Source organism: Ochlerotatus camptorhynchus, unplaced genomic scaffold (assembly GCF_037179485.1).
Source record: "Ochlerotatus camptorhynchus isolate MF236.1 unplaced genomic scaffold, CSIRO-AGI_Acam_v1.1 ptg000007l, whole genome shotgun sequence".
Taxonomy (NCBI): Eukaryota; Metazoa; Arthropoda; class Insecta; order Diptera; family Culicidae; genus Ochlerotatus; species Ochlerotatus camptorhynchus.
This window is the reverse complement of record NW_027040499.1, coordinates 2,616,516-2,644,384: the sequence shown is the minus strand read 5'-3', so window position 1 is coordinate 2,644,384 and position 27,869 is coordinate 2,616,516. Positions and strand designations below refer to the sequence as shown.

Sequence of the window (27,869 nt, the reverse complement as noted above, 5' to 3'; positions counted from 1 at the left end):
CAGTCTAATGTCCAACCGCTACTCGCTAGACGCACATCTCTACAGAATAAATCTTGTTGACAGCATATATATAGGTGCAGAACTGGTTATGATGACTTCGATCACGCAGTTTGGTATTGCACGGGTAATGACGCCTCCAGAGCACGACAATTGGATACCCTAGTGGTCCGAGGTATAGACAACCCTTCCGTGAAGTAAGAGATGTATTGGGAATTCGTGATCTTCCCTACATGCAGGCGATCTACGAATTCCTTTGTTTGTCTGATGTTAGAGGTTGATGTGACCATCCCCTCCTTTCCAAACAATTTCCAGCCATTGTGTCCCAGTCTTATTATCCTCCTATTTCTGTGCTACTTGCCCCTGCCCAGCCACGATTTGGTCAACCGTCCGAGAGTAGTATCTGAAGGAGGCTTCAGAAACCAGTTTCCTACCTAGCTCCTTCCAATCGAAATTGTTACCCATTAACCTCAAGCCCGCCAGGAGTAATTACTAGCCCCAATACTAACCTATAACTACTGCTGTATAAAATGTAAATTCTAAAATTACTGATTTTTGGCTCCGCAAAGTGTCACACATGACTGAGCCTAGTAAATAAACGAACTAGTTAAAAAAAACAGTGATATCATTGAAGTCATTTTTCATTTTGAAGAAGACCACTTTTCCTACAATTTTACAAGCTTTATGATCACCAAAGACGTACAAAAAAAGACAAATTTTCAATTTGAGGTAATTCCTTGTAGAGTCCACAAATGGCCACTATGCACTTCCACTTCGAATTTTTAATTACAAAAATCTTCGAAATCAGTGCCCCATTTCTACTTCATGTATGCTGCAGTGCTGTTATTTGTGCGCTTAAAGTTTCGAAGTGGTTCCGAAAATAAGGATGTCACAGCGCATCACCTTAAAAAGTGAAAATTCTGATGTGAGTTACGTTTGACAGATGTTTACATTTTTATCAGAGACGTTGCATAGAGACACGCATAGACTGAAGCAAGAAGAACCAAACGAACCATCAAAACGCCGAACTGAACCCGGGACGGGACTTGACAATCCAGATTCTCACTCTTCTTAATGTTTTTGATAAATGCCCGTCGAAAATTAGTGCATGGTGTTTGACGGAGTTGACCAATCATGCCAGAATTTCAGAAAAGCAGTTTAGCACCTCGCACATAATTTTTGCTTAACACAATAAAAACCAACCATAAACAAACAAGAATTTATTATGTTTATATATTCCAACTTTCCTTTCGCAAATATAAACCTAAGAGAAGAGGACACAATACGGGGGCCAAAACGAACCACTTTTCTGTCAAACAGGACCAGCTCGTGATTGGCTGATTTGCAGTGCGTAAGATAGAGATAGATATAGATAGAGATAGAGATAGAGATAAAAGAGTAAGAAGCCAGTTGTCTCCTCTTCCTCTTAGATATAAACAATTAAGAACGCCATTGACGTCAACATTGATTTCGGCATCACTGCCAGTCAGATTGATGTGATCCCTCTGCAGCGTTGCCAGAATGTTTTAAAGCATATCGGTATCAAAGGTTTTAAAAAAATCGGTATTTATCGGTATGTGCAATTTTAATTAATTTTATATTTTTGCCGTTTTTGAAAGCGAAAATATTTATCTTTTGAACTATAGTCGGAAAATTTTGGAAGAAAACTCCGGAGATTGTTTGAATTAGCTTTTGGAGGAAGCTGAAAACAACATCCAGAGAAAGAAGAAAGAAGCTCTCCTGGAGGGAATTTAAGGAAAGAAGTCGGAAAAACATCCGCGAAACTTCCAAGCCATAAATTGAGAAACTTCTGGTGAAAATTTCAGAAAAAAAAATCGGATTTCACATTCAAAGGAAGGCAGAAAAGTTTTGGAAATCGAAAATAAATTTCAAAAGTAGCCATTTCCAGGGAAAGCCAGAAGGAGCTCGGAAAAACCTTCCAATAGAAGTAAAAAAAAAACAACTGTACAAAAATCCAGCACAAGACGAAAAAAATTTCTGGGAGAAGTTTAATTGAACTTCCTGGAGAAGACGGAAGAAACTTCCTAAAATTCTGGAGGAAGTCGGTAGCAAGAGCGCTAACGGAACATTCCTAAAATGTACTTAGGAATATTCCATATTTCCTCGGGCTGTTTTGAAGTACTCTGTTCATCTTTGAAATTCTTGGAACTTCCCTGATTATAATGAGACTACCGGAATATCTCTAATCAACTTTGAAGGTCTCTAGACTTTCTTGAAGATTACGAAATTTCTTAAGAGCTTTCACAATTTTCTTGAATTAATTGTAAAATTGGGATGAAAGTTCTAATTTTTAAAAGTTATCGACACTGCCATTAATAAGAACGGAACTTCCCATAAAATGATCTCACAATGTGCTAATGTTCATGTAACTTTCCTTACGTTTCTTAAATTAGCATGAGCCTCTCGGAACATTGCTGAAGTTTTTGCAAATTGCCTGAGTTTCTCGGAACTCCTTTAAAATTTCAGCGATTTCCTAGAAATTTATTGATCTGTCTTGATGTTCTCGGAGCTTCCTAAAGTTCTCTCAATTCTCCTGAAACTAATGGAACTGTCCTGAAAACCATTAAATTTTCCAGAAGTTCTTTGGACTTGTGAAGTATCCAAAATATTTATGATGTTTCCTTAAGTTCACTGGAGTTCACTGGAGCGGGTTTTAGAATTTTAACAGAAGTTATTGACACATTCTATAATTTATCGAAACTTACTCAAAAGTCTGGCATTTTCTGATGTTTCAGAACCGCAATCAAAATCTGGAAGCATCCCTGAAGTTCCGGGAAAGTTGAAAAAAAAAACAAAAAACTGGCGGGAAAAGATGGAAGAATCATTCGAGCGAAGGTTGAAGAAGCTTCCAAGGGAAGTCGAAATAAGTTTCCGAGAGGAATCGTAAAATAATTTACGATGCAAGGTGGAAGAAAATTCAGGAAGTTTGGATATTTAAAAATGTATTTCCCGATTCCCCCGAAGTTACCTGAAAGAGCCATCGACTGTTTATCGATTCATGGGTAGCCAAAAACGGTGAGGAAATTGAAACATTACGTATCCATAAGACATTTTTAAAGATGTTTTTTTTTTTTATTTTAAAGGCTCAACAAATTTGAGATATTTAAAAAGATACAAGTCTCTATAATGAGAGAGAGAAAGATTAGTATTTTCCATTTAATTCCACTACTTTATTTGCTTATCCTTGACAGATACGCGTATTTCGTCTACAATGTGCAGACTTCTTCAGTGTCTTGTACTAATAAGTACGACTAGTCGAGTATTAGTACAAGACACTGAAGAAGTCTGCACATTGTAGACGAAATACGCGTATCTGTCAAGGATAAGCAAATAAAGTAGTGGAATTAAATGGAAAATACTAATCTTTCTCTCTCTCTCATTATACAGGTATTCCACTAAGACGCCCACATTCATCAGGATACAAGTCACTCACAATAATTGTCTTCAAAATTCGAGCGCGGGCAGGCAATAATCATTTTGATAATTTAAAAAAATCGGTATAAATCGGTATAAAATCTCAAAATCCGGTATTCAGAGGAACCTTATCTGTATATCGGTATATCTGGCAACGCTGTTCATCTGTCCTTTTTATTCCACGATTGCTACTGTCAAATCGACCAATCAGCAACTGTTCAGCAATGTTTACAACATTTTTGCTTCTAACACCATCAAGCAGTGTTGTTAGTTCTACGGGTTTATCCGTAGATCTACGGATTTTTAGATTTACTACGGATACATAAAATTCTACGGATTTTCCAGATTTTTAGGGAGTGCGGAAGAAATTCTACGGATTCTAAAAAAACCCCAGCTAAAAAAAATCTTTTTGAATGACTGTTTTAGGTAAATAGTCATTAAAGGCCCACGCACATTAGATCGGACGCGTTGCGGCAAAGTGACAGCTAAATCTATTGTCTAACTGTCAAATTTACGTCAACGCAACGCAAACGGATCTAATGTGGGTGGCCCTTAATTTTAACAATAATTACCGAAATGGAAACAAATTTACCCATCTACGGATCGGACTCTATGAAAAGTTAACAACACTGCCTGTTGGCCCCAGGCCAGTGACAAGGCCTATACCAACAGCAGCGTTTGACAGTAGGCAGCATGTCCCGGGCTCAAATCACTTATGTTGCTGTGCTGGGCCCGCTGTCACTGTATAACATGTAACATGTTGCCTACGCGCCTGCCACTGGGCTGGTTGGCCCGGACCTTATATAAACGTCGTTGACTCGGGTTGAGGTTCGCACTGACAATAACCTTGGTTTCGCACGGGTTGGGACTATGGAGGGGAGGTGGCTGTCAAATACGAACAATCGTCGCCTACCTCGCATAGCTGGTTCCAAACGTAAACAAGCCATAAGAAACCTACAGCGTTTGTTTACGTTTGGAACCAGTTTCATACAAGAATGATCAGTAGGCTGATTTGATAGCACGTCCCCCCAGGTTGGGACTGGTTCCAACCTGTATAATAAACAAATTCGCTATTAGTCTCTTTTCAGTGTTCCTATAGTGGAGGATGCATTTTCATGAGAGAATATCGAAACTTTTTTAATGTTTTCAATTGAATACTCAAATATTGTCCATTATACATTAGATCCTGTGTCCACATATATCATTTCCCGATGAGCAAATATTGTTATACCCGAGGCTATAATACAAGCGATGATACCTATTCGGTCTGTTCAAAGGAAGACAATTTGAAATGCAAAATTCTGTCATAAATGTTCTATACCGTGGGCAAATCAGGGTGCAAGTAATGAAATGTTTCGATGTTTCACAATTACTGTTACTACCACAACCACTGGAGCATCTACCCTAACAGGATTCAAAGGCGTGTGCCTCTGCTGGTGCTGAAGCTTCTTCTCCCGGTTTCTGAGAAAAGTTTATTGCCACGAATCACAATACGATGATAATCTTGTCGGATCCTTCGTTCCTCGTCGAAACTTTCTCGCGGTTTAGGTTTGCCACGATTGAGGAATCATCCTATAGTATGTCAACTGAGAAGCGGATCAACGATGTTTATGATGTCTGAGGGCATTCCGCGGAAGTCTGCATGCTTCGCAAAGCATTTCGTATTGTTTGTCGACCCGGTACCGAGAAGCCATTCGCATTTAATTTAATTTGATGTTCCCCTGTTAAATTTCCAGGAAATTATACTCAATTGAAAAGTATTGTTTCAGGCCTTACAACTTCATTATCCTGTTGACCTTTTCGCAGACGCTATTGGAAATTAAATCCTGTTACACGGCAAATAAGCGGTATCATTGGAAACTTACCAGCTTGGAGCTCTCGCAGCCCACGTTGATGTCTATGGTCGTTTCGCGGAAGCTCGACTGATCTCGCGCAAAACTGGTTCCGAAACCACGCCGCCGGCCGCACAGTGTCTCCCGGAAGGCCACCCGATACCTATGCGACATCACGTTGTACAGGATTGGGTTGATGGTGCTGTGGGGGGAAAGGGAAACGGTTGTTGTTGTTAAAATGTGAAATCGAAATAGTATCAGCACCTTCGCCGAATGGCATCAGGATCAATTTTCGGTTCATTGATTACGACGGGGCTTTGGTGACATGTCACAATCGATTTGAGGAAAGTCTGAGAAAGAGGATTAATTGAGTGGGAACTAACGATAATTTTCGATGAATTTTAATGGCCATGCGGAGGCGGGAATCACTGCTCAGTGCCGTTGATTTGACTAACTTGTGTTGTAGTGGGCGTGGAGATCCTGGACCCCTCGTTTTAATTTTGTTTTTATATCTCAGCCATTAATGTGGTTATTGCTCAGACACACTTCAAAGACCAATATCAGGTACAATCTTAACTATTTTTCCAGAATTTTGGAAAACGTATCCCCTGGCTGCATCCAGGGATGATACTAGATACCCGCTTAAGAAGATTTTGCACTCATGATTATTTTTTTCATTGTTAAAATTCACTCGAATGTTAAAGTCTCAAACAAATCTTGAAAACTTTGTTTGACCCAGAATCATGAACATGTCTCCTTCTCATTATTACCATCAAACGGGGTAGCTTCCAACAATTTTCATGTTACAAAATGTGTATAAATAAATTGCGAATTTCATATTACATAGCATGAATACATTCATAGCAGTGGTCTTTTGTTAGGATATGTGAAATGAGATCAGATGGGACTCATATGTGAGTATATTTTGAGTCGAGCGGAAAAGTAGTCGCATACCAGTCCCATTACTTACTATTGCTGGTTTTGTTGTTTTCAACGTAACACCATCGTCTGGCATGATTGAACTACAGTTGTACATCGATTGGGATTCTTTTTAAATCTAGTTTCTCAATCGCTAGTACCATCATGTTTGCCACAGATCAGAGATTTACGGGCAGTTCAAATAATACGATGGGAATTGCTGAAAGCTTACAGAGGGTTCGAGTAATTCAGGAAATTTCAAGCGTAATCTTACGTAAGGGAAATTATAATAATATGAGGGATTCTTCTTGACGAGTCGTCAACCAATTCGGACACGTTTTTCATAAGCTCCGGCCCCGCGCGCGATAAATCAAATAAATTAATATTGTTTTTGTTTTACTGTATTGACCAAGTGTAATTTTTGCTAACGTCATGAGCTGTGAAATGTGTGCCTTCGACGCCTCTGCCGATTCGATAATGTGGACTTGTGCGGGATGTCCACGTGTGTTCCATGCTGCTTGCATCGGTGTTACTGTGCAGTCACAGACGCGGGGTTCAATGCGGAAAAAGGAGAGGAAACCGATGATGAGCTGAAGTCATTGTCAGCTCATATAATGACGTCGCAGAACCCCGCACCTTCGCCCGAGCCATCCGATCCATACACCAGTTTGGAAGACGAAATAAACAACACCGACGGATGGCGCCTTCTAGGCACCAGAAAGTTAAACAATGAGCAAAACGTTGATGACTCAGGGGGGCGTCTTTTGGGTACGAGGAGGGTCTGGAAGGCAGACTGGTGCTGAAAAAGCTAGAAAGCAAAGAAAACAAAAGACAGCACGAAATTATTCTAACGCAAGGAACAACATACACAGCAACAGTTTAAATGCTCGTAATCATTGAAACATGAATTCCGACAACGGTTACAGTACCAATCACAGCAACATTTTAGGCCATCGGAGCATAAATCGACATAACGACCAGGACAACATTAACAGCAATAGCAAAAACAACAGTTCCTATCAGTTCCACATCAGAAATCATGGCAGCCCCCGTTTTCTTCCACCTGATCGAGAGCTTCTTTCAGCAGCAAAAAATGTCTTCAACAGACCGCCGGTTAATTATCAACCTACGATACAGTTTGAAAAAGGGGAAACTATAAACCCATACCCAGTAAGCGGTCTTCCAAATTCACATGGTATGGCGTGTTTTCGGCGCAACTGACGCACTCATCTGAGGTAGAATATGACAACACAGCTGAGCCTGAGGATCATGGCATCTCACATAACTTGAGAGATGTTCGGCAGTATGCAGCAACTTCACCCCCTGACCAGCACGACGTAAGTGACCATGTCGCTAGTTTATCAAGTAGCTCTTTTTTAAATGATTCTACAGTCTATTGCCAACATTTTAACCGTATGCGTAGTGCGTATAAAATAAATGAAATTCAAAATAAAATAAGCGGCTGCACATATGATATAATAATTGGAACAGAAACTAGTTGGTCTGAAAGTATTAATAGCGAAGAGGTCTTTGGTAGTAAATTCAGTGTGTTTCGATGTGACAGCGATTTATCATTATCAGGTAAAAAATCAGGTGGTGGTGTACTTATCGCTGTGAATGCTACATTTCAAGCTGAACAAATTGCTAGTGAAAAACATAAAGAATTTGAAGATGTGTGGGTTAAAATTTTAATAAATGGTGAAGAACATCTTTTCGCTTCTGTCTACTTTCCTCCACACTTTTCCAAAAAACCAGCTTACGAAAAGTTTTTCACTATTGCAGAACTGAAAATTCAAAGAGAAGATCCAAGATCCAAAATTCATATTTATGGAGATTTTAACCAGAATACTGTTAATTTTATTCAGCTGTTACCAATTGTAGGTGAAAACGATACTTTGCAATTCATCTTTGATAAAAGCAGCCACTTAGGACTTCATCAAATTAACCATGTTCGTAACCAGCTCAATTCCTATTTGGATTTTATGTTTACTAATTGTACAGAAGATTTTTGTATTGTAGAAGCAGCAGTTCCATTATGGAAGAATGAAAAATTTCATACGGCTATTGAATATTCAGTGTTCACAGACTCGCATAGGTCACGTCCAAGCGTTGTTGATTTTGAATTAGTTTATGATTTTAAAAATGCAATTGTTCCTGAATTTCACAGCAGACTGAATAACATAAATTGGCAAAACCTTTTAAAAGATGGAAATAACATGGACAAGGCTGTTGACATATTTTATACTAACTTATACAATATTATTGAAGAATTCGTTCCTAAAAGACTAAAGAGAATAGTGAACAGCACCAAATATCCTGTGTGGTATACACAAGAAATCAGAAATATTAAAAACAGGAAGCAAAAAGCACACAAGTCGTATAAAAAGTTTCAAAATGTGCAAAATTTAGAAAAACACGTTGTTATTTGCAGAGAACTTGAGGCAGAAATATCGTCAGCATGAATTACAATTCAAGAGTAGAGAACAACATACAATCTGATCCCTAAACGTTCTTTAACTTCACGAACGAAAAAATGAAGTCATGCACATTCCCATCACGCATGCAGTTTGAAGAGTTTGATAGCACTGATCAGTATTGGAAAAATATCAAAAAATCAAATCTCAACAACGCCCTAGATCACGCTTGATTTTCGTGGATAAAAATCAACAAGCAAACAACTGCGGTTGATTTTGCAAGCTGTGATATCGCAGCTCGGAATATCAAGCTAACAAAACTCACCAGCTGCAAATCTCAGCAAACTGTGGTGAGATTGAGTTTCATAATTTTTGCTTTACACACGAATGCAACTGAAACTTCCATAACGGCTGGCAGCAGTCGCTTCGTGTATGCCATCGGTGAAGAGTAAAAAGAGATTTCTTTCTAAGTAAACGATGTGCAACGGAATCATTTTTGTGTCGAGTCAACTCTCAGCTTGATTTTTGCACGTTGTGAATAGTCTCGCAATATCAAAGGAGCTTGTAAAATCAATATCAAGCATGATATTTTGTTCCAATATCACGTGTGATATTGCGTGCACATGAGAGCGGAAAAATATCAATTGATTTCTGATTTTGCCAACACTGGCACTGATAGTGAGGATATTTGTAACCAATTTGCTCGCTTTTTCCAAAACATATATAAGAAATCCAGTAATGCTCTTGATTTGAACTATTTTTCTTACCTACATGAACGGGAAAATGACGTATCAGTTAATAATATCACTGTTCAAGAAATTTTGACGTAGGACTACGTCTTTGATTTCTATATGGGGGTACACTTTGTGAAAACCGAAAATGGAACATGTAACAAATTAAGAAAGATTTTGAACGTTAATAACTTCTCTGCCCCTGATCCAATTTCAATAATTTTATCACCAATCGATCAGAAATATGGCTACGCATCGATAACAATGCTTCCGAATGTTGATTTTCAACAAGAAACTATTGAAAAACTGGTAAATGTCCAGCATTGTCAAAAAGCGTCGAATTAACTAATAAATCCACCAATTACCTACATGCATATGCTGCTTCCCCAGCACAGTCGTCAGAGAGTAGTAAGTAGACAAAACAAGTCGAAGTGGCATTCGCCTCTGATCCTCGGGAGCGTGCGAATAGGGAGGATGGAATTGCGTAATATTTTGCACACTCATCGCCATATTCAGAACCAAACGCAAATTCTTCGAGATAACTACCATCCAGACTGGCGTCTGGCTCGCCGTGGCGGTGTCTGACGTATCTCCGGTCTGATTTACGAGGTGTGCTGAAAGTGTTCCTGAAAAATGAGATCCGTGATGCTGTCACCTACACTAAACAAGCCAAACGTAAGCGGCCATGGATGTCATCTACGTTTTGAAGTGACAGAGACGCACTCTGTTTGGTTTCGGAGGTTAAATCGTCACCAATATTGGCAACAAAACGGCTCTTTTCAGGGCCACCAAGCTTATTACAGTAAAGAGTAGGAATAGAATTCATCTGCCTGTTTGTCCATATTCAGAACCAACTATCACACAAAATGCTCATGTAATCAAACTGGAAGCAGGAGTACAAATTATTTTGATCAACCTTGATTAACTTTGAATCGCCACGGCCGGATATTTTCGATGGAAGAAGCAACAATCTAGCATCTGATTCGACGAAGACGGCAGGAAACATTTGTGAAGCCGAGTTATTTACGAAAGAGAGTGTCGATGAAGAGAATCGATCAATGTAGATAGGACCTATTGGAAAGTGACGCGAGATTTGTTTTCCGTACTGAGCTCCAATGCTACCGACGCCAGGGAGGCAGCTCCCATACCTGGACCCTACCAATCGACCCATCAACTCAACCGGGGACCAACGGCTTTACTTCCCCAAGGAAGGCGTGATCAGAGATTTATGCCTTAGAACATGCCGGTGGCGCCGACTGAGATTGGACCCAGGCCTGCTGGGGTTAGAGATAATCACGCTAACCACCGGCGCCGATATCTTTCAAGGTGATATCACGGTGAATGAGAACGACCCAAATTTGAGTTTAGTTATCTCAGAAATAAGAAATAAAGTGCAGGAACTCTGCGATGAGAAAATTTGTCTCATGTTTTCCCAGGTTTTTCCAGGATTTTCCAGGGAAAAATTCCCGAATTTGAGAAAAGTAAAGATTGGATTCACTCAGTCTATTGGTACTACTCCGAGACTGAATACAATTTTCGTCAATTTCTTCATTTTCTGGCAGATTTTTTAGGTTTTTCCACAGGAAACCATGAGACAAATTTACTCATCGCTGAGTTCCTGCACTTTTGGCGATTATGAGTGAACTAAACTCAAATTTGGGTCGTTCTCATTCGCCGTGTACGCAGAAGGAAAAGAGCCAGTGTCGCTACTTGATAGCAAACTACTCATAATGGGAGGAGTCTTTGTAGCTTTTATACCACTTGGTTGCATATCATTCTGCTTTAACCTGAAAAGATATAAAAGAGCGCTGCTGTATGGCATTAGCTCATTCGCAGTTCATCATTCTCTGCTTGATCGTCAAGCAGTTCACTTCGGTGTTAGCTCGCCTACGCATTCTAAGTTCGTCTCGGCAGGCGCGACTGTGTGAGCTACAAACAAAGCAGGCAACATTAAACGGAAGCTGTTGGGCTCACTCACCAACACACTCACATAAGTAAGCAAAGCAGCAACTGATTCAAAACGAGCACAGATGAGTGTGGTGATTGTCGGGAATGACCAGATCGGTGATGGATCACAACCGAAGACGACATACACCAGTTGCTTTTTACTTCTTTCGTCAACTTGATGGATGGTCATGGAGAGAGCTTCGCGGAGCACATTGATAGGAATGTACAAAGCGTTACTACCATCAGCTGTTTGATGATCGTGATTGTGATAGGTCGCAACTCGCTTCGCTAGCAGAACGTCGTGCACAACTCTATCAAACGCAGCTTTAAGATCAGTGTAGATGGCATCCACTTGAAGTTTCTTGCATACATTTTTTATATAGAACGACGTAAAACTGACGAAATCAGGGCTGACAAACGTCATTTTCAATGAAAGATCTCACGTGATATTTACAGAGATACTTCTGTCACTATCATCGGATGAGAAAGTTATGATAGAGGTTTCCTTCAAAATCTCATGGAATTTTTTTTCATGACAGAACGTGACAGTGTTGTGTTCATTGTAATTACTAGCTCATTTATTGCCATTAATGTTACTAGTTCCGAGGAAATCTTTATAATATATTCACTCTACCGATTACATACGGTTGCTTGCTTTAAATGATCTAAATCAGTTAGAAATGTTGATGTCAAAACCGCATAAGAATTATTCTCGTGAGTGCTTGATCATTGGAAAATGACAAGAAAGCCAATGATAGGTAGTTTCATCTCGTAATAGTGAGAGGGCCTGTTTTCTCATTGTCACATGATGGCCGCGATATTTATCAGCTCTGGACGAGATTCGTTTTCACGGAGCGGCCAGGAAAGAAGCCACGTTGGCATGTACTTATGTAATGCTTGCAGGAAGCAAACAATCTCTCATTTATCAGCGACTCAAAAGCCTTAGATCCAACCCCGAGCGAGGTAATCCCACGGTAATTTTTACGTTGAGTTTGTCTCCTTTCTTGAAAACAAGGAACATAGTAGCATAGAGGTAATTCTAAGACTAGAAGGTCCCGAAATAACGTGCTCAACTTTTTGGCTCAGCTCTGGTACTATCTTCGGTCCCAAGCTAATCGATGCCCTTCTCGAAACATAGGAAAATCCACGAGCCCCTCAGTTTATCTGTCAAACTTTCATGGCAAATCAAAACAAACATTGTGTAGTACTAGATTTTCGACTAGAATGGGGTACGTTAATCGATTTTCTTGGGACCAATAGGCAGTCAAGTAGTGAGTCAATTTAAAATCGATAGTTTCGTATTGATTGTTGGTATTACCATAGAGGTAACTCTAAGACTAGAAGGTCCCGAAATAACGTGCTCAACTTTTTGGCTCAGCTCTGGTACTATCTTCGGTCCCAAGTTAATCGATTCACCCCTCGAAACATAGGAAAATCCACTAATCCCTCATTTTATCTGTCAAACTTTCATAGCTAATCAAAACAAACATTGTGTATCAGTAGAATTTCGACTAGAATGGAGTACGTTAATCGTTTGCTTGGGACCAATAGATTAGTCAAGTAGTGAGCCAATTTAAAATCGTTAGTTTCGTATTGATTTTTGGTATTACTGTTCCTAAAATGGATTTTTTGCAGAAATCATTAATTGAAATGATTACTGATATGCTGAAAACTAACTCCATGTTTGATGCTAATCAAACTTAAGTTAAATTTGCGAACAATATAATAATGATTTTGAAATTTAGTAATGGATTTTAAATCATTTAATATTTTGAATTGGAATGCTCGACAAGGGGTAAGTCACTCAGCACAGTGTGCCGAAAGTAGATTTGGCACAGCTTGGGCACATCCATCGACACACCTTCGGCACAATCTCGTAGGCATTGGATTGTTCATTAAATGAAATGGGAGCATTGCTGGACAGCTGTCATTGAAACATACTCTAATTGAATATACTAGAGGAACTCAGAACAGCAAATTTACTTCTTGGTATTTTCCGAAGTGTGTATTTACAATTCAGCTGATTTATGAAGTTGATCACCCCTCGTTTTGGGCAAACTGACAACGGTTAAACTGAAGGAGGTATGACAGAACAAAATGCACTTGCATCCTCGCTTGCATCATATACCTTTTTAACGTTTAATCGTCTTTCTCTTTCTAGCACACATGGATGAATGCATGGTTTGTTTTCCCACTAATCTGTTTCCCTCTTGCTCACACTCGTTCGATTTAAATGGTGCAGTAGTGTGCGCCGATTAAACGTCAAAAAGCTCTATAGTGCTGCACTCAAAGTTATTACTATACTAAGATTGATTAAAATTAAATCATTTTATGGTTACGCAATGTTTAAACATTGATCAGATTAAAGTTTTCCTTTAAATGTATACTAAGTTCGCTTAACGGTGGAGAATTCATCCAGTGTTAAAAGCAAAAAAGGGTAAGCAAAATACCGAGTAAATTGCAAATCAAACAAAACGTGGTGACACTTTTCGGTTTATGTAGTTTTTGTTGTGGAGGTATGTGATTCGGCGTGTACATTGAACATTTAATAGCAGGAAGCTGATTTAATATAAATTTCTTTTTTTGTGCATCTTCTAGTAACTTTGCTGTCAGCATAAGGCACTTAAGTCACGTTCATTTAAAATGAATCAAAAATCGTCTCAAGCAAGCTTCATTTTTTCATCTCCAAGCCTAATGTATCCACACCAGAAGCAACTGTTTAATGTCCGATAATATTCGATAAGAATGCCATGCCACCAATCATGCTGTATCAATGCATATAGCAAGAACTAAACCGATGTCTTGAATTCTTCTCTGCGCCAAATGGTGAGTTGTTTCCCCTTTATACTAAGAAGATTTAACGAACAAAACTATTATTTTCAGCTACATCAACGTTGCCATATATACAGACTTCTGTACACGAAAAAAGTGGTAACCCTTGATGCTCGATTTCTTAAAGATAAATGTGGACGAGCTATTTAACTTTTTTTTTTAAATTCAAAACACGCATACTACCATAAACCTGACCAGAAGGTTAAAAGGGACAAAATTATTCCTTTTATCGGAATGATCGTCTTGTTGGAGGCGGTGGTGGCATTGTCATCATTATTCATAGACGTATCAAACATCAAACTCTTTCTTCATTTGAAACCAATGTTTTTGAATCTTTAGGAGTTTCTGTCGAAACAAAATTTGGACAACTTAATAGCTGCTTATTTGGCATTCCAATTGCGTTGAGCAGCAAAATATTTTTTTTCAAGGGTGACCTTGAGAAACTTACCCGTGAATGATTCATTTTTGATGATTTTAATGAAAAACACCGCTCGTGGCATAATGCTTAAAGCAATTCCTATTGTGATATTTGGGTTGATAATTGTTCTGCAGGTTATTACATTATTCAATATCCAAACGGCCCAATATGATTTTCTTCAGCAAGAAATCCCTCAACTATTGATTTGGTTTTAACTGATTCATGTCAACTTTGTAGGCAATTGGTTACCCATGCTGACATTGTTTCTGATCACCTTCCCGTAGCTTTTGAAATATCAAAAGAAATAATTTCTTATCCCATCTGTCAATTACCGTAGACCTTATTGGGAGCAATTTCGAATATTTATGGAATATAGCTTTCATCCAAACTTTCCTTTTCAAACCAAAGATGAAATTAATTATGATCTTGAATCTCGGACTACTTCTATAGTTGAAGCAAGAGCTGCCTTAGTACCAAAATGCGAGGTTAAATTCGATTTAATTATAATAGACGATGATCTTCAGCTCTTGATCCGTCTGAAAAATGTCCGTGCGAGGCAATAGCTAAGAACAAGCGATCTTGCCATGAAAGTTATCTGGCATTCAGTTGAATATGAAAAAAACAAATTAATAGCGATTCTCTGGCCTGAGGAACAAAATTTTGAAAATAATGTTTCGAAATTAGACCCGAGTTCCACACCCTCTTGGAAACTCACAAAAAATTTTAAAAAAGACTTGAAAGCCTATTCCAGCGCTTAAAGAAAGTGATCAAATTTTGATCACAAATTCGGGAAAAACTCAGAAACTTGCTAAGCAATACGAGAGTTCCCATAATTTCAGTTTGGGTCTTACTAGTCCTATTGAAAATCAGGTTGCTCGGGATTATCTGAATATTTTCTCTCGGGAAAATATTTTTGATGATTCCTGGGGGACTTGGACGAAGTTAGATCTATAACTAAAAAGTTTCAAAATATGAAAGCTCCTGGTGATTATGGAATTTTGTATATCCTCATCAAAAAACTCCCAGAGAGTATCTTGTCTTTCCTTATAAAATTATTTGACAGATGTGGTCATTTGGCATACTTTTCTTGTAAATGGAAAAATGCAAAAGTTGTTCCGGATAAAAATCCAGCTGAGACCTCTATCTACCGTCCAATAAGTTTCCTTTCTTCGATAAGTAAATTTTTTGAAAAGATTATTTTAAATAGAATGATGCTTCACATCAATACGAACTCAATTTTTTGCAGATGAGTAGTTTGGATTTCGCCATAGGCATTTAACTATTCATAAACTATTAAGAATTTAATTCGTTCCAACAAATCTGAAGGCTCCAGTTGAGCAGCAGTTGCTCTTCTAGACATAGAAAAAGCATTCGACTGTGTTTGGTTTGAAGGTTTGATAGACAAATTGAAAAAAAAAATCCATTCTATATTAAGAAATAAGTTCAACATTATTTAATTGACAGAACTCTGCAGTCAAATTCTGACAATTTCAAATCTGAACGACTACCTGTTAGAGCTGGAGTTCCTCAGGGTAGCATTCTTGGGTCTATATTGTATAACATTTTCACTTCGGACCTCCCTGATTTGCATCAGGGTTGCCACAAATCTGTTTGTCACATAGTCACATAGTCATTATGAACGGAGTTCCGATTTCCTGGTCAAACCAAGTGAAATATCTTCGATTAGTACTTGACCAAAAATCTACTTTTAAAGATCACATTGAAGGCATTCAAGCCAAATATAATAAATGTATAAAATGTTTGTATCCTCTCTAAACAGGAAATCCAAACTTTGCCTGCAGAATACAATTCTAATATTTAAACAAGTTTTTAGACCAGCCATGTTTCACGCTGTGCCAATATGGTCTAGTTGTTGTACTACCAAGAAAATAAGCACTTCAAAGTTCAAAGTTCTGAAGATGATTTAGAAGTTGCCTCCCTGGTACAAGTACTACCGAGGTAAATAGAATTTCGATTGTTGAGACTTGAGAACAAATGTCCAACAAAATAATTTATTTATTTATTTATTTTTATTATTTATGTCGTCAATCAATCGTACACCAATTACAATGAATGCTTATTAACTATGTCTTAAATATTATTGCCTGGCTAACCTTGAAAAGAATGCTTTTTTTAGTGTTATTTTATTCATTGTTACATCAATTGATTGGGAATATGCGTTATAGCAGGTCATAATTCTATTCAAAGGCCCATTTTTAGCATAGTTTGTTCTTGGATTGTTAATGTAAAACAAATTCCTAATCCTCAGAGAGCGAGTGGGAGCATAAAAATTTACATTTTCTAAAATTTCCGGAACATTAACTCTTTGAGCAATAACATCGTTTATAAATGTTACCATGGCAAAGTCTCTTCGTTTTTTCAGTCCATCTAAACTTATTAACAAACATCGCGATTCATAAGATAGAAGTGGTAATCTCGTCCAACCTAATTTTAGAAGGGCAAACAACAAAAACTGTTTTTGAACAGACTCAATGCGGTTTATATATGTATCCTGATACGGAGCCCACACTACGCTACAGTATTCAAGAAGAGGTCTCACATAGGCCACATACAATGTTTTAATAGTGTAAGGATCATTGAAGTGCAGACTAAATCTTTTGATAAACCCTAGCATGTTACTTGCTTTATATATAATGTTATTGTAGTGATCAACAAATGACAACTTAGAGTCGAGAATAATGCCTAAGTCCCTTACTTGATTACACCTCTCAACTGTTTTCTCACCAAGGGAAATTGTGTCATTTACTATGGCATGCTTTCTTGTAAACGATATAGAATTACATTTACTAACGTTAATCTCTAACAAATTCTTCTTACACCAAGTGTAAAAAATGTCAACTTCTTGCTGAAATAGCTGCATATCAGATGCTTTAGATATTTCCATGAAAAGTTTCATGTCGTCTGCATATATTGAAACATGAAGCAGCTTCAAAATGTATTCTATATCATTGACAAATAAGATGAATAGTAGTGGACCAAGATGCGAACCTTGTGGCACACCAGATGTTACATGAACGACAGACGACAATTTTCCTTCAAATCTTACTCTTTGCGTTCTCCTTGACAAGTATGACTCGATCCATTGCAGTAGCCTGGTATTAAAACCTAACTTGGACAACTTGAAAATCAACAGTGGTATATCCACTCTATCGAATGCTTTACTAAAATCAGTATATAATGTTTCTACGTAATTTCCCTTATCCATTACATTTAAAGCATATGTTACAAAATGTATCAAATTAGTGGCTGTAGATCGACCTTTAACAAATCCATGTTGTTTACTAGTAATGAGAGATTTAACTTGGGAAAATATGTTGGCATTAATGATGGACTCGAAAAGTTTAGGAATAGTAGATAATATAGCAATCCCGCGATAGTTTGTGATATCGGATTTTTTCCCGTTTTTAAAAATAGGGATTAAGAAAGATTCCTTCCAAATTGGAGGCAGCATACTGGCGTTTAACGATGAATTAAACAACCAAAATAAAGGCTTTACTAATTCATTTGAAAGTGTTTTTAGAAGAATAGGTGGTAAACCATCTGGACCAGCGCCTTTTGACGTATCCAAGGACTCAAGAGCATGCAAGATTTCTTTGAGGGATAAATTGTTAACTGTAATATCCGTCATTGGCTCCGGAAGGTATGAAAAATATTCATAATCGCGATCATTCTCGTCATGAGTTGTGTAAATGTTCTGAAAAAAGTCCGCAAATAAATTACTGATCTCACCAGATGTGTTCCCGGTTCTGTTATCTAACTGCATTTTATTTAGAAGGAAAGTTATTCGATTTTTGTCTCTCTTTAATATAGTTAAAAAATTGGAGATTTTGGATCTATTTTAATATTATTTTCTACCTTGGTATTATGTTCTTCATATGCATTTTTCATTTCTTCATTCAGTTGATCGCAGACTTCTAGATAAAATGTAAGATTTTCTTCACTATGATTTCTTTTATAAATCTTATGTGCTTTCTGTTTCCTATTTTTAAGATTGATAACCTTTTTATTGTACCAAACTGGTGTCTTGGACTTTGTGGGTTTCCTCTGCTTCAAGGGTACCGTCTGTTGCAGAATTTTATAAATAATTTGATAAAATGTGTCCACTGCCTGTTCTATGTCAAGATTACGTATTGTAGTTTGCCAGTCAATACAGGCTAATTTTTCTTTGAGAAGTACATAGTTTGCTTTGTGAAAGTCGAAGTATGTTTCAGATAAATTGTTATCCAACGTTACCGTTTTTTCATGTATGAATATGGAGTATTCAATAGCAGTGTGGAACACTTCGTTTTTCCAAAGAGGGGTGGGTGACTCTGATACCCACAAATCATCAGTCATATTAGTGAATAACAAATCTAAGTAGCAGTTATTTTGATTTTTTATGTGATTTATTTGGTTGAGTCCAATTTCTGCACTTTTGTCGAACAGAGTACGAAGTGTTTCATTTTCTCCTATAATCGGTATCAACAAAGATTCGTTGTCGTCATCAACAATAAAATTCACTGAGCGTTGGTTAAAATCTCCGTATATGTGAACATTTGCTTCCGCCTCACATTTCGAAATAATATTTTCAGCTAGTTTAAAAAAAATTTCGTATGAATCTTGCTTTGCATATTCTGGAGGAAAATATACTGTCGCAAAAATATGAACTTGATCTCCAATGAAACATTTGACCCAAACGTGATCAAACTCCTTACACTTCCAAGATGATATTTGTTCAGATTCATAGTCAACACTAACTGCTACTATGACACCACCACCACTTTTTTTGTTGGATAACGTTTTATCACGATCATCCCTAAAAACATTGAATCGATCACCGAAAACTTCTTCGTTCTTTACTCCAGCATCCCAGCTGGTTTCCGTTGCTAAAATTGCATGAAAATTGCATGCTGATACTTGTTTATAAATTTCGTTCACTTTGAAAGCACTTTTCATTCTGTTAAAATTTTGGCAATAGACGAGTAGCTCCTTGCTTTCATTTATACATTGCGATGTTGTATTCCCTGAACACTTAAAACTATTAAAATTAATTACCTCTTCTTCTTGGTCCTGAGAGGTCGTCAAATCTTGAAAATCGGTCGGTTCTGCAACACTGTTGTCATCTACTTCCTCTGGAGAGAGCGTCAATTTCGACGAAAACACGACACATAGACACGCTTCGGTCGATGTAGAGGGGTTAGCCAGCCAATGTGAATTCGCAGTACCGCTGACCGGGTAAGGGTTTAATATTTCACCTTTTTCAAATCGCATCGACGGTGTATAGTTAACCAGAGGTTTGTAGAAGCGATCCTTTGCCACAGTTAGAAGCTCTCGATCAGTGGGGAGCAAATTGGATCTATTGTAATTATTGTCGCCGTGGTTATTGTTGAAGCCGAAAATTGTCCTCCGATTGTTGTTGTTATTGTTGTTGTTATTGTTGTTGTTATTGTTGTTGTGATTGTTGCGGTGATTTCGCAAGCTAAAGTTGTTGATGTTTTGATACCTTCTGCTTTGTCGCTTGCGTCGCCTTTTTGCATTATCAGCCTGTTTTTGCTGATTCGAACGTCTTAATTTCCGCGCATCGTATTCAGACCAATCGGCCTTCCATACTCTCCTCGTACCTATAAGACGCCACCCGGAGCTATCAGCGTCCTTTTCCTTGTTCAATTCTACCTCCAAACTGGGGTGTAAGTCGGGAGAAGATGGTAGCCATGCAGTATGGTGTGCTATGTTGGCAGACAGCGCCTTCACCTCATCGAGTATTTCAAGCTCCAACATTGAATTTGTTTGCATTGTGCAACTTGCCGCGGTATCTAAAGAGAGCTGGGTGAGATGGCTAACCTCATCATTTAAGTTACGTAGCTCTGACGTCACTGATTTGACCGCCACATTAACATTATCCTTTGTTGACATCGTTGCAGTATCAAGTAGCGAGGTAATGTGGTTTTTTATGGCAACGACACTGCCAGCTAAACTGTTACTTTTATTAATTGCGGCCAACTCATTTTTCATACTAGTCAGCAAAATTTCTATGCCATCGATCGCTTCATGAACGAGGTTCGGTTTTTCTTGTTGAAACGTGAGCCGGTGCATCACCTCCGCATTGCCATTCAGTTGCTTTTCGATCGATTTTTGCTGTTCAGCAATGCTTTTAAAATCGAGTTTTGCCTGTAAAAGCTCTTGACAGGACTCGCAGCATGGTAGTATGTAAGATGTAAAGTCCGATACCTTCCTGTCCTTCCTGCGAAGTGAGTTCCGTTGTACAGTTACCCCAATGCAGGTAGCGTGGAACATTCTTGGGCAACCTGCACACGTCCACATGACCGAGTCGACAGAAGTGTCGCAAGCACAAATTTCGCAAACCATGATGTATGCAAGTAAAAATAACTGAATCACAGAAGGTAAAAAAAAAATCGCACCAATTAAAAACGCGGAGCCAAATAAAAGTACGTCCGAACTTATCGACGGTCGAGTTTGGAATTTTTAATAAGTTCAGGCAAAAATCGTCCCAATCCTCTATTGCAACGATTAGTTCCCTTTATACTTAGATAAGATTTAGTTTAAGTTTTTAGTTTTAAGATGTCAATTGTTATACTGACATGCAGGTTTAGAAAACCTGTTTAAAATATTGAATTTGCAAGGCAGAAAGAATGTTAAAAACACTTCATTACACTTAAGGCTGGTAAGTTACGGTATTATCTGGTGGGTTGAAAAGAAATTTAATTTATTTTGAATTTAGAACAAATAAAGAGTTAAAAAAAGATCGACGGAAAACAAATCAAAGAAAAAAATGCTACGCATGTTATGATACTGTAACTTAGAAGCGGTTTGCCATGTTTCGGACGTTGGCCAGTAGCCATTTTCCGGTTATTTCGTTATTTTGACGTTTAATGCTTTTGCTTCTTCATTTGTTTTTGTATTTGTTTTTGACAAATTTTGAGCTTTCTAAATTTTTCATTGGTTTAAAATCATCAAAGCCGTTTTTGCGTTTTAAGGTTTTTGTTTAGTCGTTTTGGCATTTTAAGGTCAAGGTTGATACAATCCACGAATGGCTGTTGTCATGGCTAATTTGCCTTGTAGATAAGTCAAACGAAACGCTTGGCAAACTCTGGAACCCAAACGCCAAATACTACATGAAAATTTTCCCTTTGATGGGTGGTATAATTTCCCTCGGTTTGGAGGGGAACCAACAACCGAATCAATTTGTGTGACTTGATTGGAATTCAGAATTTCAAGTATATGAATTCTTTCCCCTTATCTGTTCTATCCGGAATAGAGGAAAATAAACGGTCCAACCCTTGTTCTGTTTTGGAAATGTGTGTGTGTGTGTGTGTGTGTGTGTTACTTCCCCTAGTGATGAGATAAGGATCAATCATTGATTTTTTAGGATGACTGGGTTTTGACGGCGGACAGTCCGCTTTGAGGCAAGGCACATCGATGTTGACAGTGACCTTTTTGTGGATGGTTTGAAAAGGATTCAGCTTGGACAGTAAACTTAGCCAATGTCGCAAAGTTGGTCGGTTTTTTAAAGAAAATAAAAAAAACAAATCGATTGAAAGTTATTTTCACTTTTTAAGCAGGGAAAAACTTTTTGATGCCGATCAATGTCCCTTGACGGTCAGCAGGAGTGCTGTCTTAGGGGCGAGGTTTTTCCATAATCTGGGTAATTTATTTTTATCTGACCTGAATGATGAGTATTCTCCGAGCGCTTTCATGACATGTTTTCGAATTTAGGTCTGACTAGATGAAAAGGATGAGACATGAAGGCCAAAAGCCGCAAAGTTACATTTTTCACAGCAGCAATCAACTTGAAAATGTTAAATATTGCATAAGATTGATTAGGAATGAAAAGCCGAAGCCTTATTATGGAAGTCGAATGAAGTGAATTTCGTATGAACTGAATTTTGAGAAAAATTTCATGGGAATTTTATGGAAATACTTCCACGATTTTTTGAGGCAAATTACGAACGTTATTTTGAGGTAGTTTCAAAGAGCATTCCTAGAGATATTTGAGAGCATACTAAGAGAATGCTGCAACAAATTCCTCACAGACTTTCATGAGCATTTCAGTGAACCTCTGGAAGCATTCTAAGAAAACTTAGTGGAGAATTTCAATCGAATTTTGTAAGAATACTTAGGGAATGTTGAGGAGAGTTTCTTAAGACTTTACGGGAGAATCTTGTGGTGTATTCCAAGATAATTTTGCTGAGTATTCCATGGCTCTTCTGAAGATTTCCGTAAAGGATAAAAAAGCAGCAAATAGTTCACAAATCCGGAAACTTTTAAAATTTGATTGTCACACATAATGATCCGATGTAACGTTTGAGTAACTGTGAGCACAGCGGAGCTTACCTATTATAGCTACCAGAGGTACCATAGTTTGCGGATACCGGATGGTAGCTTTTCTTAACTAGTTCGTTTATTTACTTGGCTCAGTCGTGTATGACACTTTGCGGCGCCAAAAATCAGTAATGATTGAAATTACATTTTAAACAGCAGTAGTTATAGTTATTATTGGGTCCGATTACTCGTGGCGGGCTCGAGGTTAATGGGTAACAATTTCGATTGGAAGGAGCTAGGTAGGAAACTACCAAAGGGGCCATAGTTTGCGAATACCGGATAGTAGGGTTAGTTTCGAATATAAAATCTGCAATTCCTGACAAGTATTGTTAGTTGCAACTAAAACTGGACTGCAACAAGTGTGATAAAAGTGCACGTTTACGTCAAATCGTTTTGTTGTCTTGGGTGCACTTATTCCTTACTCTATGAGGAATAAGTGCACCGAAGACAACCAAACGATTTGACGTAAACGTGCACTTTTATCACACTTTTTAATAAGTGAAAACGCGCTTATTTGTCCAGTTTGGTGGGAAATGCGTAATAATGTGGTGGAACTTAACAGCGGCCTTTTTCCGAAAAACCACAATATCCGAAATCAGTCTCTTTCAAGCGAGTTGGCAACGCTATGAGTACCTAAGAGCATCTCCGCCGCGAGACACTAAACGGGGTTTAATACCCATTGCCGCAACCCATGGGTTGTAACGACTCCCACCGTGGGTTGCTAAATGGGTGTTCAAAATAGAAACCGAACCGTGGACGCACCTTTGGGTAGCAGCGGTTCATCAAATTTGAAGACCGAATTGCATCCCGAGACGGGTTGCTATTTGGTTTGACAGCAGTACAAATAAAAGCACGGGAGTTGTTTTGTTTTGTTTTTGGGAATGTGGGAAAGTGCTGAGAAACTTTCCTCATCGGTTATATAGCCGGATTTCCCGTGTTCCGGTGTAGGAAACGGTCATGATGGAGAAAGGTTATTTTATCCTGGTAAGTATAAACAAGAAAAATCTGGAAATATTGCATTATCATCCTCTTCTTTCATTCCAGGCGAGACTGTAAATTTAAAACCAAAAAATTCCTCCAGCGATGTACTTTTGATGTTCCCGAGCCGTAAGGCGACCGGTGACTCAGTTCAAACAGCGAGAACTGATCTATCAGTTTGAGGAATTTTACGGATTCAGCCCGATGGCCGATTTGAACTGGATCGATGGGATTTGATGGGGCTTTCGGTATCAAGTGTCGGAATAACCTGACAGAAGTCTCGATCGAGAACTCCTCGTTTAAAGCTGTATGTCTGCTTCGAGGAAATTCGGATGATTTATTTATCTTGGTGGCAAAAATGCAAACATTCTCGGAGACACGAGATGCAGATTATCATGGAGGTGAAGTATAAAATGCAGTGGTTATCGACAACCCACAGGAACGAACATATTGATTGAGATTTACAATCAGACGAAGACGGATCCCGATGGGGCATCCAATAACTGATCCCGATGGAGAATCCGATAATGGATCATGATGGGGAATCCGATGACGAATTGCGATGGGGAATCTGATGAAGGATCCTGATGGGGAATTCCATCGTAAATAACTTTCTTAAGCACGCCTTCGTTCATTGGAAATATGGTTGAAAATTTTAAAATTATAACACTTCGGAAATTTCGAATTATAAATGTGCTAATTGTTGCCCATTTTCAACCAGCCCGTCAATTTCCAACAAGCGCTTTCAATAATTTTATATTACGTACACGCAAAATTCAGCATATTTGTAGTTCTGTGTCAACATTTCAGCATAATTTGTCATAAGAAAACATAGTTGCAACATGCCAAAGTTGGCTAGTTTGTATGAAAATCTGCCTACCCTAGTAGCACGCTTGTCACAAATCGGTTGTGGCAACTTCTATACAACTTACATCAGTCATAAACAAGTTGCTGCAACTTATTGTGACAGAAATGTGCTACTCGGGTATTGTGCTAATTTAAAGGCCACCACTGCATACATAGTCACCTTAATGAAAATGTGTTTTGGAAACCCGTGGTGGAAGTTTGTGTTTCTAAAATTATACCAACCCAGCGGTGGGAAATCAGGTGTTGTCGGGTTTCTAACCTAAATAGAGATCGATTCGGGGCGTCATTTAACGACCGAAATGAGAACCAGCGGTGGAGATGCTCTAAACCGAGATCACCGAGAGTCTGCCCACAACAGGGGCGGGATGTGTTGTCAAATCAGCGTACTGAAAATCCATCAATTGGATGTAAATGTGTAAGACTCAGTGAATTTGTCATCTTTTTCGTTCTCCCGATATTTAAACGGTAGATCCATTTAATCAGCCCGAAAACGACAGAGACGACAAATTTTCTGGGCGTCACCTGTTTACGCGCATTCATTATCCAATCATCAACAAACCATCGTTACTTATGGCTTTGTTGTTGTTTGGAACCAGTTGTGCGAGATACACTGAACCAAATCATCGTCCATTTATAGAATGAAACCTCATTCAGTTGCATCCAATTTCAATTTTTCTGAAAACCGTATGAAAAACTCAGTTGGATGATTTTCTATTCAGAAGCGTATGATGTTCTTTTGATTGGTGAATGAATATTGACATGTTTTTGTATGTATTTCGTTAGCAATACATATGTTAGATAAAATGTGAAAAACATTAAGTATGTAAACGAATGAAATATCTTTTGAGCTAGCTCATAACTTTCTTCTTCTTCTTCTTCTTCTTCTTCGCATTTCATTCTTATTGCATATCGCATATTAGCCTATTGCGTGCTCCCAACTTAGTGTTCTAGATGCACTTCCACAGTTATTAATTGAGAGCTTTCGATGCCTGTACCATTTTTGCATCGGTATAATTGTGTGGCAAGTCCAATCATACTTATATGCCCAGGGAAGTCGAGAAACTTTCCTTGCTTTGTAGCTGCGCCTTTACCGACTGAGCTAAGGGAGGCTCATAACTTTAGTGATTTCAATTATAAAATATTTCATTGCGTAACACACGATACGTGAAAGCTTTATTGCACACTTGTTATATGTCTTAAGAGAATTGAAATTCTCAGATGTAAGTTTACGTATCATTTTGCAAACCCACATGTATTTATTGTTCAAAAATGTCAGCATTTGGAACGTGCAGCGCAACGTTGTGGTCGACCAATTTTACAAACGAGGCCAGAAGATAAGTTTCCTTCCAGATACATATGCACGATGAGACTATTGAAGTTTTCCCATTCTTTCCCAGGCCCCATAGCAATTACGGATACTTTTCCTAAGAGCCAGAGCTGTAATGACACTCCTGTAATGACATCGTTGACAACTCCTGGGAGTTCTACGGAGCTAACATCAATCTGCTGTATAACAACATCTTTGACTCTCGGTTGGCTCTACCTCGCCGTCATCATTCGTCTCTCAAGGACACAGCTCATTTTAAATCCCAACTTGTTAATAATATAACCATAAATAAATAGTAAAACATGACTTGATGTTTTGCACCTGACGTTCATCCGAAATTCCATCATATAATTTAATTTTATAATTAGTTGAAAATAATACGTTTATCCTATGATTTATGACTACTTTGGTTTTCGCAATTCATTCATTATATGGATGATTGTCATTTGATTTATTCTTTTTCCTACAGATGATAATAGTTATAGCAACCGGTGGAAACTAACGATTTTAAATTGGTTCACTACTTGTATAGCCTATTGGTCCCAACCAAATCGATTAGCGTACCCCATTGTAGTCGAAATTCTAGTACTACACTATGTTTGTTTTGATTCGCTATGAAAGTTTGACAGATAAAATGAGGGGTTCGTGGATTTTCCTATGTTTCGAGGGGTGCCAATAAGTTGAGCACGTTTCTTCGGGACGTTCTGGTCTTAGAGATACCTCTATGGTTATAGGGCTTGAGTGAGGCAATAATCATTCGATGCCAGGATGATGTTTTGGTTCAGTGCAAGCAGCGTCTGACTGGCATCCATGGTGGGTATATAAATGGTGATACAGCTTTGTCACTATATAGGCGAGGAGGTCGCGGGGGGGGGGGGGGGGGGCGAAGTTCGGTTTTAGTGCAAATTGTAAACAAACTCGGTCGCTGTCCCATACAAAAATCCAACATGGCTGAATCATGAATTTGACACATTAGAACACCTATATGTAGTCACCTTGCTGGCATCCAGCGGCTGAATAAGAAATGCTTATTCTCGACATCTAAGGTGGCAACTTCATCACGGAGATAGAAGCTATTAGGCCAATCACGTACTGTCTCCGAAAATAATAACCGTTCCAGACCCCAACAATGGACGACTACGAACTGACTTAACAGCAACGACTAAGAGCGATTGTGGTTTTGAATCTGATTTTTTCCGGAATAGACAGTGCCATATTTTTTGCTTGCTTATTTTCATTGAAGACATTGAATTCCAGGAGTTCGATCAAAATGGATCTACCTATAATGTGAATCCGTTTTCCATCTGTATAAGTACATTGCTCCCCGGTTCGTTTGCTTCCTCTTTCGGCATAAGGAGCTGCCCATAAACTGCGTAGACAGTTTGTTTAGATTCTTATGCGTATATACAGTAGTTTATACTAGAGTCGGTGTATAATGAGTCACGCCAATAATGAAGCCAAGTCTACCTATTGAACTGTCGAACCGGCTACCTATCGTGCAAAGTATACAATCATTATGATGCTATGAAAGGTCCATGAAAGGTATTGCAATAAAATATAAAATATAATCGAAGAAATGATAATAAACACGCAGTGAGCATTAAATTGTCATGGGATACGTTTGGTAATGATCACTAATGGAAATTTCTATTATTTTTTGATAAGATAATTTGACAAAATCACTGATATAATGATTCACTACAGCCGCTATTTTTTGTTCTCGCTAGAAGTCATTTGCCATCCCACTGCGACCTAGCAAGAAGTACAGTCGACTTGTTTCGCGCTCCGGTATTTCGGAAGTTTTCTCGGTATTCGGTTGGTTTAAATTATCAG

At 38.3% G+C, this 27,869-nt stretch overlaps 1 protein-coding gene across 3 annotated transcripts in view; it reads right to left on the bottom strand.

The window, feature by feature from the left end:
• CapaR (Capability receptor) overlaps window positions 1-27,869 on the bottom strand; it is a 531,594-nt gene that overhangs the window by 47,228 nt on the left and 456,497 nt on the right. For all 3 annotated transcript variants that reach the window (XM_065217358.1, XM_065217375.1, XM_065217367.1), the window contains exon 9: window positions 5,298-5,466. In XM_065217358.1, coding sequence (XP_065073430.1) covers window positions 5,298-5,466 — 169 coding nt within the window. The remainder of the gene's footprint in view (window positions 1-5,297; window positions 5,467-27,869) is intronic.